A 15,106-nucleotide genomic window follows, 5' to 3' on the forward strand; every position below is an offset into this window, starting at 1 on the left:
GATTATATTAATTTGTGCTGCAATTTTAGACCCAGATGGATAAGCCCTTTATGCAAAGTCAAAATTTTATGCTTTTAAATGTATTCCAATTTTTAAGCAATTACTAGATGTAAACTGATCAAGGATCAAAGAACAAGAAAAGTAAGACCAAATCTGTGACGCAGTTTTGCTGAAGTAAGAAGACGTAAAGTGGCCATTATGAATCCTTATGGAAGAGCTATCAGCCTGGTCCAAAAAATTTGGAGATTATTGTTCAGAATCTATCAGTCTAAAGTTTATGTACATAGATGCTGTTCTGCTAAATCATGCTTTATATGAAGTAATTCCACAGAATACAGGGACTGCATTCAAGTAGTGCTGAGGGGTAAGGTATAGGGATGCTGGTGAGGGACAGCCAGGGCAGCTGGAGGACTCAATTCTCTGTACTACAGCAGCTCCAATTACCCAGGTTAGCAGACACATGATGCCTTACCATCCCTCCAGTGCACCTGAGGGACAACTTCTGCCACGACCACTTTTTCCAGGGTAAGCGCAACTGATCTACTGCTTTGGTTGCAGGGTGCCAACTCAGATTTCTTGTCGTATTAGATCAACTTCTTCCCAGGAGCATACTATGGAGAGGGTTTTAAATTGCTCTAGAATTAAATTTGTTCAGTCTCCAATATATTGGAAATGGAGAAAAGCATCATCAGCACAGAAAGTTACCTAGTGTTGTTCATGCTCCCAAAGCTTCAGTAAGACTACCTAGTGAAGTACCATTCTGCAAGGGCCTGCAAATTTGGATTTTGAAGTACTTTCAAAAAGGAATATCACTTCCTTATTATAGACAGCATTTGACTTAATGCATGCTGGCACAAAAGAAAAAGATAAAAATTGCAATACAAATTATATTTTAAGTTTCATTGCTGTCTTAGAGCATGTGAAATACTCTACAAACTTCATCACTGGATGATTTTGAAAAGTTGATTTGCTTTTATTCACAACTGTATAAACTATGCAATTGCTCAGGCACTTTTGCTTTAGTTCCTTATCCCTCTTATGTATAGGTACCAAAAATAAGACTATATTCTAATCCCAGGGTGAATTCACACTTGCATATTGTTCATAAACCTCTCTGCTGCTCTATTCTTGTATTCAGAACATTATGCTTAACCTGTTCCACTCAAAAACAAGTAGCAAAAAAATCTTATGTAGGCTTAGTGTTAAGCAAACAGAGCATGTGCAGTACTTAGTGTCTAAAGTCTCTTGCTGCAAAAAGATGTCACAGACAACTGAGGTTCCCTTCCGTGTGGTTATCTGTCATGATCTGAGCAACTACGATCAGAGCAACTACTGAAGTGCTTGGTAAAAGACAACAATCTGGAAAAACTAAACATAGATGGAAAAAACCCAACCAGCAAACAACCCCTTACATTTTGTCAAGCCTTTTACCCTAAGCAGTGGAGATGTATTCAGACTGAGATAAACTTTGTGCTTAAAGGGGCTGATCCACACAGTTTAAAGTTAAAATGATGGCCTTTCTCTTCTCACAGCAGCATTCAATGGATTTTCATAGCATTTTCCAGAAATTATTATTAATTAGTCAAAAAATATTAATCCCTGAACTAATTAACTAATTTAATGTCACAGTTTAGACATTCTTAGTGAAAGAGTACATAATCTTTTACTGTGTGTAATGTTTTGAATTTCTATAAACTTATAACCTTGCTGATGTCTATTCTGAATCTCTGCATTACTCGTCTTGTGCTATGTCGGATTATCCTGGCATGTAAATATCTGCCTGGGAAAGAAGATAACAAGACATCAACATTTAACAACTTCATCCTAGTTGAAAGCACTGGTCTTTGTCCATTGACTTGTTAACATCACTTTGTTTATGCAGAAAAAGACAGAAGTTTGGACCCTGCAGATTGCAGGAGATTTATGAATGGAAAACCCCCCAACCCTCTGAGGAAGTATTTGGCAAAGCTGACAAAGGTAGAAGGAGATAAGACAATACAAGCCATTGTAAAATGCTAGATAATATTCAAACAATTTTTTTTTTTTTTGATTAAGGAAATTAAAACTGTGTCTTTTATATGAGGAAAATGGATAAAGTTAGCACTGCAATAAGAACAACAAATAACTACGCTTTTTATTTTGCAAATACAAACTTTATTGACACTGGAGTCTATCATGCCAGGATAATGATCTATCACACTATCTTTGTGATGCAGTATTAAAGGTGTAGACTTTTCTACCTGTTATTGATTTTCCACTATGAAAAATTGAACCAGTCTTCTAGTATCTTGTTTCGTTGTCCATTATTTTTTAGCAGCCAAATGTCCTGATAGAATAGCTTTAAAAAATGTTGATTAATGATTATTTCATCATGTAATGTCGCTGGATGTTCCACATTAGTGTTAAATCCAGAATAAGAAAAATGGTGTTTTGTACGCCTTTTATTAACCCATAGGTTTTGCCTCTGTTCCATGTGCATATCAAGAAGCAAATGTACCTTCATCGCACAATTCTCAAAAAGAAAACAAGAATTCATGTCATACACTTTTAAGGTTCTCCAGACCTGCTGCTTCAAGGCATTTATTGCTAAGTCAGACATCTGTGATCTTTCCTCTAACTTGAAGACAGTGGATAAATTCTTTCCTGTTAGACTTTAAAAAACAAGACTAATTTACTGCTGCTTTCCTTTTTTAAAGGAGTAAGCAAGAGCTGGGTTGTCATCTAGTCTAAGATGGTAAGGCTCTTTCCTCTGTTGCATGAATGCAAAATCACTGGGGAAAGAACATGACAGCCCCTTTGTAAGCTCTCATAAAATGAAATCAAAAGAGGGAACACATTTGGGAAAGCCAAGAACAAGATATTCCCAGGACAACATGGTTTTCCTTCCAAGTAAATAGACTCATCAAGCTCAGTGTTTTTGTGCATTCTTTGAAAAATGGCACAAAGTTTTGGAAGCAGAGATTGTGTCACAAATGCTGTTTGAGAAACCAAATAAGGGACATGCACTAGAAGAACATGAGTTTAACCATTACTTGTAGCTTCCATAAAACAAGTGAATATGACTCTGTACTGGGAACAATACTGGGCTGATTAAACTGAGTCATAAGCAGTTAAACTAATCAAAGCACCATTATTTATTGCTTGGTACTTGCTAGTCACAACAGCCTCATCTGTACTGCATATAGGTTCAAATAAGGGTATATCATAATACCAGGAAAATATTTTTATATTTTCAAAAATTTGGATCTCATGAAGACCCACTGTCATGAGTCCAAAATGACTCTCAAATTCCATTAGCCAAATAAGCTAACATGTTTTTCTTTACTTTGAGAAAGTTAGCAGCTTAAAAGTACTGGGGCTGAGGAAATCCAGCTGTTTTTAGAAAGAGTCCTTAGATGACAAGGACACAGAATTGACCATGGCACTGAAGAATCCACCCTGTACTTACTATGATGGAAAAGTATTTTACATACAAAAGCCCTAGTTTTTCAGAGAGACCACTGCAAATGTATGAAATGGTGGGAGTTTTCCTGTCCTCTCATAACTTATTTGCGATACTTCTAGACACAGTGGGAAATGGGCTAGAGGAAGAGAAGAATGAAAATATTCATTTGAAATACTTGTTTTGAAACAGAATGTTTTCTTCAAATAAAACAGAATGAGTCAACAAAGAAAACATGAAAGCTGAAATTGATTTTTCCCATCATTTTTGTGCTAGCCTGAATACTTTAAGATGACAGTTGATTAACAAAGAATCCTCTTCTGCTGAAAGGTGTTTGAAGGGCATGTGAACTGGCTTTGAAAAACTTTTAGTACAATATAGAGGAGGAGGCCTCTTAGGCCTGTAACCTTTATTTTCAAAGATAAATCATCAGAACAAGGTTAAAAACCAAGTTTATAACTATGAATTCCTTTATCTTAAAAGATGGATAATTAATGGTTGACAAATAGTAGTGACAAATGGTTGACTAACTGATCAGAAGCATTTTAATCAACACAGAGAGAAAAAAAAAACAAAAACCAAACCAATATGACATCTTGAAAAGATCTTACTTTTTTAGAAATAATTTGTTGACTGAATTTGTCCATTACAATAATATCTAGAAATGAATAATATTTAGTTCAGTCTTACATTAATTTTCCTGGTTTTGTTCTGAATTATTCAGCTTCTCCCTAATAAACAAGGGAAGTTTGGAGCAATTTATGGCAAAATTTTGAGCCCAAAATAGACCTTGCTTTAGTGGTGAGAGGTACTTTAACATTAATCCTTGAGGCAAAGCATCAGTGGCTTAAAAGATTCAAGCATCTGTACAAGATCCCCATGGGAGTATAATTAAACTGTTATCACTACATTGCCTTTACAGTAGTTTGCTCCTTTCCTCCTTTGCTAATTGTTCAGCCCTGATGCCTGTAGCATTTTCTAAATATCTGTGTAGTGTATACATTTTTGTATTAATCTATATTTTATTGGGTGAAACTGACAATGACATTTATTCAGAATTCCAAATGGTTACAACAGCTTCATTTCTAAAATCATAAGCAATTTTCAATATTTAGAATGTTGCTCTTGAAACCAGAATTATATTTTCAGTTTTATGTGCATTACATTTCTCTTTAGTAGATCATATTATATGTTTTAGGAATATGTAGTACACGAACTAAACACCTAAGTTTATGACTTACTATATAAAATATTTGCTTTCATTAAACACAGTATACTACAAAGGATTTTAGGACAAAAGATGCATATGACTTGCCAATCTGGTCATTATCTTGGATCTTAATTTCATGTTGTACCTTTATGTCTTGCTGTGGATTTCAAAATGCTTCCATTTCAGAAGTGTTTTCCAAAGCAGAAAATTTGCACTATCTTTTTGAAAGTATAGACTCCGATCTCATAAGAACATTACTGAAGTTAGTTATCAGTTATGCCACAGATAATTTAGTTTAATTAATCCAGCTATAGGGCTGGAAGATCCTCTTTGTATAACTGCCAGATAAACCCACTTCAGGGCCAGAAACTGCCCGTAGAGCAATTCAGACTGGTCATGTGGCACCTTGCCAGAGGATTTGGCTCTGATACCTTTTACTAATTTGCCTTTTTGTTCTGCTTACACAGAACTTAGAATAAAGAGATTCTGATGAACAGAAAAAGCTGAAAGAGATAATATTATTTGAAAAAGCCCCAATATGTAGTATAATGAATTTTATCTGGAAACTCAATTTTTGTAGCACATTCGCAGAGGATGTGCTACAATACAATTCAGCAAAAGGACTAACAAAGACACAAATTAATGAGCAGAGCCAAACCTTTTTGGCACTCCTCATCCCCTTTTTTTCCTCTCCCCGCATACACAGAAGGTAAATAATATCTGAGTATTATAAGTTCTATCTCTATATTCTGACATGATTTCCAATAGAAAATAAAATCACTTAGGCTTTCCTTTGCCCTAGTGTTGTTTTGCATTGGTGTAACTCCTTTGATTTCACTAATTTCTTTTTCAAAGCAGTGCATATCAAGTCTAAAGCTGGACCTGTGAAAAGCTAGAGTTTTGTTTTGGTGGCATTAGATAAAGAACAAAAATGAAGGCACCAGCGTAAAGGTGTTAAAGACACTGTACTAGTCAGTACTATCCCACCCGAAAGACCCAGAAAGGCAGTGGTTAGACATCAAAATCAAGGAAAACTCCTCTCACAGGAGCTGATTCTTCACTGAGGCATGCACTTGGGCCGGTTCTTTGAGCCCCAAAGATAAAAGAACTCTGTTTAAAATAATAATTTAATTTCCTCTTTTGAAACAAAACATTTGTAAGTTAATGATTTAAAGACATGAATAAAAAAAAAAAAAAAAAGAAATCTCAACTTCACACCAGGAACAGCATTTTTTATGTTTCGTAATCCTAGAGGAAAAAAGTTTCATATATAGTAGTACTTGCCATGTATCTTACATTTATTTTCCTGTCTCATAACATGCTTAGTAGTAACCTAATGAAGTTGTTTGGGTTTTTTTAATTCTGAGCAATCAAATAATTTAAAATGTACTTTAGCCAATAGGATCAAGTACAACTGGTTATCAAGAAATTTGTGTCCCTCAAACAACAATCATTCACCTCATCTGGATGACCAGCATTCTGAGTTTAAATACAAAATGACAGTAATTAGAGTTTACTGTGAAGAAATTCACTTCAGACTTGATGCTTTGCACAACATAACCCAGTCAGCCATATGTAAACTAAGCAAAAGTGAAACACTGATTAATGAAAACTAAATTATTTATGCTAACAAACAACAGACATTTGTAATATTTATCTTAAGTTTCCATAAAGAAAAGGCAGATTTAAGTCACTTTCATGACACAATAACATATAGAGGAGAGGAGTTTGTTTTCATGCATGGAATGAAAAGAAATTCAGGAGATAAGAGAGAAAACAGTTGTAGCAAAGCCCTAAGAGAAAGCTGCAATGAAAAAGGGAGTGAAATTAGACAGGCAGCAACAGGTAAATTAGTTGCTGATATTCTAACTGTATGATGTTCCGAGAATACATTATTTGTAAATGAGCAAAACAGCAAAGAATTACTTGACTATCATTAACTTCTCATAACAGGAAACAATCTAAAAGATTAAACAAAGTAACACTTTGCCTAGCTTTTCTTAGGTCAAAAAGGGCAAAACTCTCTTCCTCCCTCCCCCCAGTTGCATGACTTAGCTGTAACCTCTTTCACACCAACTTTGAAATGCTCTTGTGACAGGGGAAAAAAAAGACAACAACGAAACACCTGGTAAAGTGAACATCTTAAAACACATGATAAAAAAATAGATTTGAGAACAGGCAGCCCAACGCAAGGCTGAGGAAAAGAACGTGAAGGGGGGCAGTGGGAGATTTTATTTTCATTTTCTCCATCTTCATTTGTTTAGTCTCTTATTTTGCTACTGAATTGCTTGAACTAAGCAAGCTGTGATATTCGTCCTCTTCACCCAAGCAACACAATCTTACATAAATCTTTGTAAAATACTCTCAGGTAAGCTTTTTCTATGTAAGACTTCAGAGAAAGAAATGGAAAAAACTGTTTTGGGAGCCCTGGTAATTGAAATATGAAACATAATCTGTGTTGGGTTTTTTTTTTTTTCATTTACTGTGCCTTTAATAAAGGCTAAAAGGATTTTAATGATAGTTCTTACAATGTAACTAAGCCAGCATAATTTAAAATGAAGCTTGAAACATACTAAAGATTAATTTTGTAACAATATATTATTTCTTGGTGAGCCCAAGACAGAATTATTTGATATATTTTATTTATTCACTTACTTTTGTTACCAAGAACCATTTATAACTATTAAGAATTTAAATTTAATATAGAACCACAAGTTCTAATTTGGGAGGTTGCTTTGCCCTATAAATCTGTGAGATTCCACCCTCCTGAAGTGTTATAAAAATGGAATCCTTTGTTGCTCTGTTTTGAAGTAAGATAATTTGAAAGTATTTTAAAGAATTTTTTCTCTAAAAGCTTATGGGACTATTATGAGAAAAATCAGTTTGAAGACACTGTGCTTAAATAAATACCTCTGAATATTTTGTTCAATTTTAAAAACCACAGGTTTTCCAATATCTACTATATTTTACTATGAATAAACATAACTCACCACTATAAACTGTGACACTCCAGTTAAAGTGTGACAAAACAGAAATTATCTCAAGTTAATAGGATTTTTGACTTTCTCAGAGTGAATAATGTTAGCTAGGTGAACCATGATTGGAGACATCTGGCTTATTGCTTCTTTTGCAGGTTATATAAAACTGTGCATGCAGATTGAGAGTTATAGATTTTAAGATTATAACTTTTGGATTTTATAGAATTAATTAATAGGTTTTAACATGGACTTGAAGACCAGAAAATGACATCTGGGAGTGTATTTTCATATTTTTCAACTGTATTACTATTAACTTCTCCAGACTAATCAAGGCATTTGACTTACAATCATATGGTTTTACAACTCGTTAATGTAGTCCCTTTTTTCCCATACAGTGCAAACTTTGGCTCTAAACTATATTGCGGCCAGAACTTATGTTTGATTAAAGGATGGTGTTCTTCATAGCTGATTCCAAAGAAGAGCTGATCTGTTGCTATCTCACCTATTTTTAAATCTCTTTTTTTTTTTTTTCTTTTTTTAAATAGCAACTGAAAACAAAAGTGAAACAGCAACAAAAAAAAAAAAATTTTTCTAAGAAAAAACCTTCACCACCTTCCCAAGCACTGTGCCTTTCTCCCCAGGTTCAGCACAGCACTGACAATCAGTTTTGTGACGGGAAAAAGGCTTATCTCGCAAATCAAGTCAGTGCTTTTATTTTCTTTGCAGAACAGAGGAGAGGATGTAATGTTCACCTGCTTTGACAAACCTACTCACACCTTTGAGTCTCAGTCACCGTACAGCCTCTGCCATTTGTAGTGCCGCATTGGTCCTTGCTCTCCTCTGGAGGAAATAATTACTTGGCTGAGAATGAACATTTTGATCAAAGCCTCAGGAGTAGAGAGTACGCTGGTGGAACACAATGGCCTGTGGTATACAGGACTGGGTGATTTAACATCCTCTCTGGATAAACTCTGCTAAGTGATCTCACGTTCACAAGTCCTGCAGGATCAGCTGCTGCTGGGCTCTCCCTCTCTATAGCCTGGCCACCTTCTTCCCCTGGCATCATGTATACAGGGACAACTTGCCCTCCCAGGGCCACAGCTGATGGCTCCAGAGGCTCCTACAAACCCATGTTTTGCCATCAGTCATTCTTTCCGGTATCTGTATCTCGCCCTGTCACACAAGTCAACTGCACGCTGGATCCCCCATGAACATTGAGGGCAACACAGCAGGTAGTGAGCATAATATTCTGCATTACTTCTTTGCATATACAAAGTCACTTCTTTATGTGCAAGAGAAGTTATTAGCATCATACGTTCAAATTCTGTTGCAGGTCTTTAAATTTCATACATTTCTGCAATCACACCCCCATACAATACCACAGGCATTTTACCTACACTTTGATTAGTCTTCTAATGGATTACTGACATCCTGCTGCTTACTCTATGGTCTAACCACTTAGAAGCTACAATATTAAATTCCTCATTTGTTCAGCCATACACCTACGATAATTAGACTTCCCATTTTTAAATCCTCACAGATTGCTTGGATTACAGTTTAGAATATGGTATTATTGCTCAGATGGGGAGCCGAGACATTAACATATGTATGGCAAGTGTTTCTGACAATTTTAGGTTTCTACTTTCAGAATCAGCTTCACAGATTACTGAAAGCACAGCTTTTACAGATTTCAAGTGGCAGCTGTGAAATGAACTCTGCCACATCAGGATGATCAAGCCAAAAAAATCTAGAAAACCTGCCATATAATGATTATCAATTTACAAAGCATTTAGAGCATCGCTGTCTGGGGCAAGAAACAGTAACAGAAATCAGTTCTCCACAGTAGAGTTCAGTTGCCTTCACCACATAGCCATCATTTTGTAATTCCCAGCTTGACTTGCAATTTATCTTTATCTTCTACAGCAAATGAATAAAGGGTCACACAGACAGCATAATTCACTCTGTTTCTGATTCATTCTTCAAATGCAGTATACAAAGCACAAGTTTTTGTGTGGCTATAGCCTGAAGAGAGCATATTATGTGCACACAGGACAAATTAAGATTGCATCCTTCATCTTGGTTCCTAAGCACTGAGTTTCCAAAATTAATAAAGTTCTTTGATATAAGTAGCATCACAGATTATTAAAAGAGGAAGTCAGTTTTCTACTGACATTTTATAACACCATGTTGCACCACTAGTTCAAAAAATTTAGGTCTCCAGACCTTCGGTGTTTAAGAGGGTAGAGTGGTCCAATAACATTAATTACCATCCATTGGGCAGAGGTGTTAAGCAGGAGGGGATATTTTGCAAGGACATAATAAGCAACAGGACAATCTTGAGCTTCCTTCCAGCTTTGTAGCATAGTGCTCACCCACAACAAGCACAGCTCCTTTTTCTGCTCAGTCTCATCTTTTTCTTGCCCTGGCTGCTTACCTCACTTCCATCCCTTCTTGCCTAATCACTAGCTGCTTCCCATCCTCTCATCCCCTTCTGTCCACATAGGGTCCTAGTTCTGGTTTCACCATCCTCTGACTTTATTCTTTAGACACTTCCCACTCTCAGAGCTCCTTGTCCTCCTTTAGTTAATTCACTGTTGCCTGCTAGCCCCCTCTCACATATCCCTTTCCTCAGTCCCTACCCTCCTAGACTAATAGCCTTTCTGATTTCCATTTTCCCTTTCTAAGTAGTATGAGGCTTTTCTCCTCACCGATCTGCCCTCTTGGCCCATCTACCTCTCCCTGTGGCACCTGCTTTCAGTCTCCTCGTTCAGTCCTTCCCAACACATTTTCACCTTCTTTGTCTTTCAGACATAACCAATAGGACTTTCTGATCCTCTCAGCTTACTATTCCTCCCTGCCTTGAACCATTCATTTCAAAGTCTGATTTGATGACTTCAAAGTATGGGACGCATGGCACCACCAGGAAACCCTCACCGAGATCACTGGCGACAGTTCCTCTGTTGAGATTCCTGTTGGCTTCTAGCATTCAGGAACATCCATTAGAGAAGGTTAATTTTTATGCTGCTGCAACTAGGCTTGAACAGGCTCATTAGCTCTAGTGGGATGGTGTGTCAGAGGACTTTCTCTCAGACACTGTGATTTTGTGGAGGAATAGCACACAAGTCCTTATGCCTTTAAGAAAAGGCATTGCTTAATACAAGATTCCCAGAATCCTTCAACATAGCCAAAGTACCAATTCCTCACTTCATGAAAAATTGAAATTAGTTTGGTATATTTTGTTTGTCTTCTAGCTCCAAGTGAAAAAAAGCCCATATTGCACACAAAATTTCCGAGCAAATGGTTCAAGTCTGGTAGAGTTGCTATAAACAGTCAAGACAGGTTTGCAAGTTGGGCAGCCCCTGGTGCCACCCAACGGAGAGGTGAAAGCACCTTTGCGCATGCAGCAATTGAAAGAAGACCGGCCTGAATAGGTAGCAATGATGTACCTTTCAGAGCTTTAGTTTATTTTTGCATTGATTTTTCACTACCTCCTAACAGACATTAAAGGAAATTTTCCTCAGGAAATCTAGTCTTCATCCCTGATTTTCTGTAAAGACTTTTTTTTGTTGTTCACATAGATGTACAAGATGCACATTATTCTTCTAGCCACAGGGAAGTTAGTCAGATTAATGCCCAAATTAAATGGAAGAAAAGAAATAACCAAAAATTTTTGTTACATGATGACTATTTAACCTTGTGCAAAGGATGAATTAATTTAACTTTCCTATTTACAAACCTGGAAGGGATCTTCAAATTTGTTACCAACTATGTAAATAAGAGCAGTTTCCTGCAAATTCATGAACTTGCACTTCTCCAGATGATTTGGGAAGGTCTCTTTCCTTTACCTTTGGCAGAAAACATTTGGTATAAGATGTCTTGGCCTTGGAAACAGCTGCCACGTTCATGCAGCACCGGAAGGGCTAGCAAGTTTCAAATGGTTTAAAGAAAGTTTTCCTTGGCATTTTGGAGTGAGTGTAAGGGAAGGAAAAAAAATATACAAGGGGAAGAAAAGAAAGAGGAGGGAAGGGGAACTGTAGGTACAAGCAGAAATAGGATTGGAAAACTTCAGGTAGGGGCACAGAGCATACAGGGTTAAAATAACAGCCACAATTGTTTTCCATGAGGAGCCTGCCAAATCTCTTTTGGAATTCAGTTTGAATAGTTTTATATACTAATGTTCTGTTTTTCTGAATGATTGATTAATGAATTGTTTAAGAGTCTGGCACTTAGCCAAAGTCCAGAAGGATGAAATAGTTTTTGTCCACAGAGAGCTAATCAAAGTGACTCTAAAGACACAAATGTCCACTGTGGTTGTTGCAGTGATTACCGATGATTATTTTACTAAGAGACAAGATGTGGCAGCAGCCAGTGCAATGCCAGCCACACGCCTATGTGTCCTGTTAGCTTCACAAGAGGGGTGAGCCACCCAGCCAGATGTTTATCCTGACAACCCATTCAATGTTGCCAGTTAAACAACGAGAGTCTGAAATTTATGTTTGTCCATGTTACAGCTGATGCTGCTGCACTGGTGAGAACTGTGGTACATATATACTGCTTTGTTTCAAAAGAAACCCTCTACCTGGAATAATATAATTCACCTGGGAAGTAGCAAGGTAGTTGCTGAAAGTTGCTGCTGCATAAAAAAGTTGATTATTTGGATTAGTTTGATTATTTAGGTTTTGGAAGGAAAGGTTTTCATATAAAAAGGTTTAATCAAGAATCTGAAGGAAGACAGTAAAATAAAAGAGCTACTGGAGTTATTTTTGTGCAGCTTTAGTTGTTGAGTGGAAAACTAGACAGATGTAGATTGAATGGATACGGATGGGTCAGGCAAGAGCATTTTTTTGTGATAGGTATTTCTCATTTTAATTTTGAAAGAATTAGAAGCATCTGAGTGTTGCAGAAATAAAACAAAATTTAAGAAAAATCCACAATAAAAACACCCCATCTCCCCCAACAAAATTCTACAGCTGAACTTCTAGCAGTCCATAAACAACAAACCCAATTTCTAGGTACAGCTATACTTACTCCAGGAGTGTTTGTTTTAATATCAGCTAGCATAAAGACTTGAACAAAGGTTAAATCAATTGTGCAGATGAAATCAGCCAACTTGGAGGTGTGGTTGCACTACGGATTGCTGGCTGAAACTCTGAAAGGCAGTGAAGCTATGAACCGTGCACTGACTAAGATTAGGAGAAGTGGCACTAAGTAGGAACTAATTTTGGGGCAAAACAGAGTATTAATAGGCAGCAGAGACTCCAGGCATGCATGTGCTTCAATCTGTGAGTGCACTGCTTCTCCCTTTAACAAATGTAGATGAGCCATATGGTTTTCTTGTAAGCGTTCTAACATGCTACATATGTTGAACCAATGAACACCTAAAAAGGCAATGGCCATCATAACTGTAATACTAGAAGGCCTTTAGTCATTCACAGCCCTCATCTGCCATCTTATTTTGCAATATGCTTTAATGTATTTCAGTAGGTTTTATAAATTCCAAAGCTGAGATGAATTTAACCCAGTAGAAATTATACCAAAAATGATTTGCACATCTTGTATGAATATTTGGAGATTTTACTGTTTTGGCATAAAAACAGTAATGTGAAAGGCTTAATTTATTGAAATCTTTTAGCTTTTATTTTGCTTGCCTTGAAGTACTACCTTTAAATATTGGATTTTGCTCATGGATAACACGAGTGCATATGAAGCCAGACTTTGCTCACAGGAGTGATAAGATCTCGTTACCATAGCCTTCTTAATCCCAAATACGTTAATATCACTGTTTTTTTCATGCCTGCAGCTCACATATTACCTATTCCTCCAAACAGCATAGAAATGCTTAGAGTTTTTCCCCAGATTTAACTAAGATTTGAAATTGTAAAAATAACTGTAAGTGGAGCTCCATTTCCCAAACTCCTCATGAGGGCAACATCCCTTACAAATCTTATGTTAAGCAGCAGAGTAAGCGCATGTAAACCCAAAAAGGTTTAATTTAAAAGTAGGAGAGAGAGCAAGCTGTTGTTCAACACAGAAGTTGGTGGCAGAATTCAACCTTATGCTCCTATTAGTTTAACAAAACAGTTGTTATTGCAAAGGGTAACTATTTCACTCCTGTGGTATTGACATTGCACAGAAAGAGGCAAATTTTAACATAACATTACAGCTAAAGAAAACTAGGAAAATTCCTAATTTTCATTAGGAAAATCCAACCTATAGACCAGTATCAGCAGCTTCACAGGGATAGCTTTACCCAAGTCCAAACCAGCACTTACAGACAGGGTACTTGAATGAAATGAAGAAAACATTACTAAAGTAAGCAGAAGGTCAGGTGCAGCTCCCACCACACTGAAGTGATTTGCGCCTGAAGGAAAACTTTGATTCAGTTCAGTCTCCATCTTGCAAGTTATTCTGTCTATCATGCCGAATCAGAGGGTAACAATTCCTGCTACCTGAACACGATCTACTTTTCGAGAGCTACAGTACCACTACGAACTACTGAACTGAGTCTAAAATGTGGATTTCATGGCATCTGAAATGAGGCTGTTCTATATGTGCCTTCATTAAATATTTACAACAAGTATTTATGCAATGTTTAAAATGTTTCTTATTTTTTAATTTCAGCTCATAACTATTAATAGTAACTCTCAAATCATTAAGTAAAAATAAATCTGATCCCTACACACAGCTAGTAACCTTGAGAGACTGCATTAACACTTTGATTCTATCAAATAATAATTGCCATGAAGAACTGTAAAATAACACTGAGATACCAGTTTTTTAAAAAAATCCACTACTCAAGTTTATCAGCTATCTGCTTTGCAATGTTTGAAAGAAGAAAAAGAGCCAGGTACACTTACCCTTGGTACCAATAACCAAGAACATATAGAAGCAGCAGTTGGATGTCATATCTGTCCTTCAGCAATTCAATGAATACAGTCAGTGAAAGTCGTCCCTTAAATCGCACACTAGCCAGTGCGCTGCTCGAGCAGTCTGCTTCTGACAGCCTTCAGCAGTGCATGAAGCAAGCTCCCTTCTCTCCCCTGCCTTCCTCCCTTCCTCTCCTTTGCACTAGGTCTCCCTCTCTCCCCCTCTCTGGCACACACACACAAAAGTTTCCTGGATCACACTGGTCCTCAGGCTCTCTCTTACAGAATGGGGTCTGCTCTGTGGTAGGCGAAGGCTGGGCTCTGTGTGTGGACACGGGTCTGCCCCAAGGAAAGCTGCTGCTGCACAAAACACAGCCAGGTCCAGAGAATTGACATCAATACTCCATTCCCCTTCCTCCTCCCCTCCTTTTTGCTTGTCTCAGTACTATGAGAGGCCCGAAAAGTACAGTTTTATTTAGGCAAATGTGTTTGAAACTAAACATTTGCTATAGTTTAGATAAAAAAGGGTGGTTTCTCAAGTAAGGGGAAGTGAAATTTATAAACACAGTCTCTCTGTAGCATTCTGGTCACTTACTGAAATACAGAAAAA

General features: G+C 37.0%; 1 protein-coding gene across 4 annotated transcripts in view; it reads right to left on the minus strand.

The window, feature by feature from the left end:
• RXFP1 (relaxin family peptide receptor 1) overlaps nt 1-14,862 on the minus strand; it is a 46,420-nt gene extending 31,558 nt beyond the window's left edge. For 2 of the 4 annotated variants that reach the window (XM_030493402.1, XM_030493400.1), the window contains exon 1: nt 14,488-14,842. In XM_030493402.1, the coding sequence (XP_030349262.1) occupies nt 14,488-14,536 (49 nt within the window). In that variant the 5' untranslated portion in view covers nt 14,537-14,842. Of the gene's footprint in view, nt 1-14,487 lie in introns of all 4 variants that reach the window. The other 2 variants (XR_003992445.1, XM_030493401.1) reach the window with 2 other exon arrangements.
• Between the last annotated feature and the right edge of the window lie 244 nt (nt 14,863-15,106).

The sequence above is a fragment of the Strigops habroptila genome, chromosome 7 (genome assembly GCF_004027225.2).
Source record: "Strigops habroptila isolate Jane chromosome 7, bStrHab1.2.pri, whole genome shotgun sequence".
Taxonomy (NCBI): domain Eukaryota; kingdom Metazoa; phylum Chordata; class Aves; order Psittaciformes; family Psittacidae; genus Strigops; species Strigops habroptila.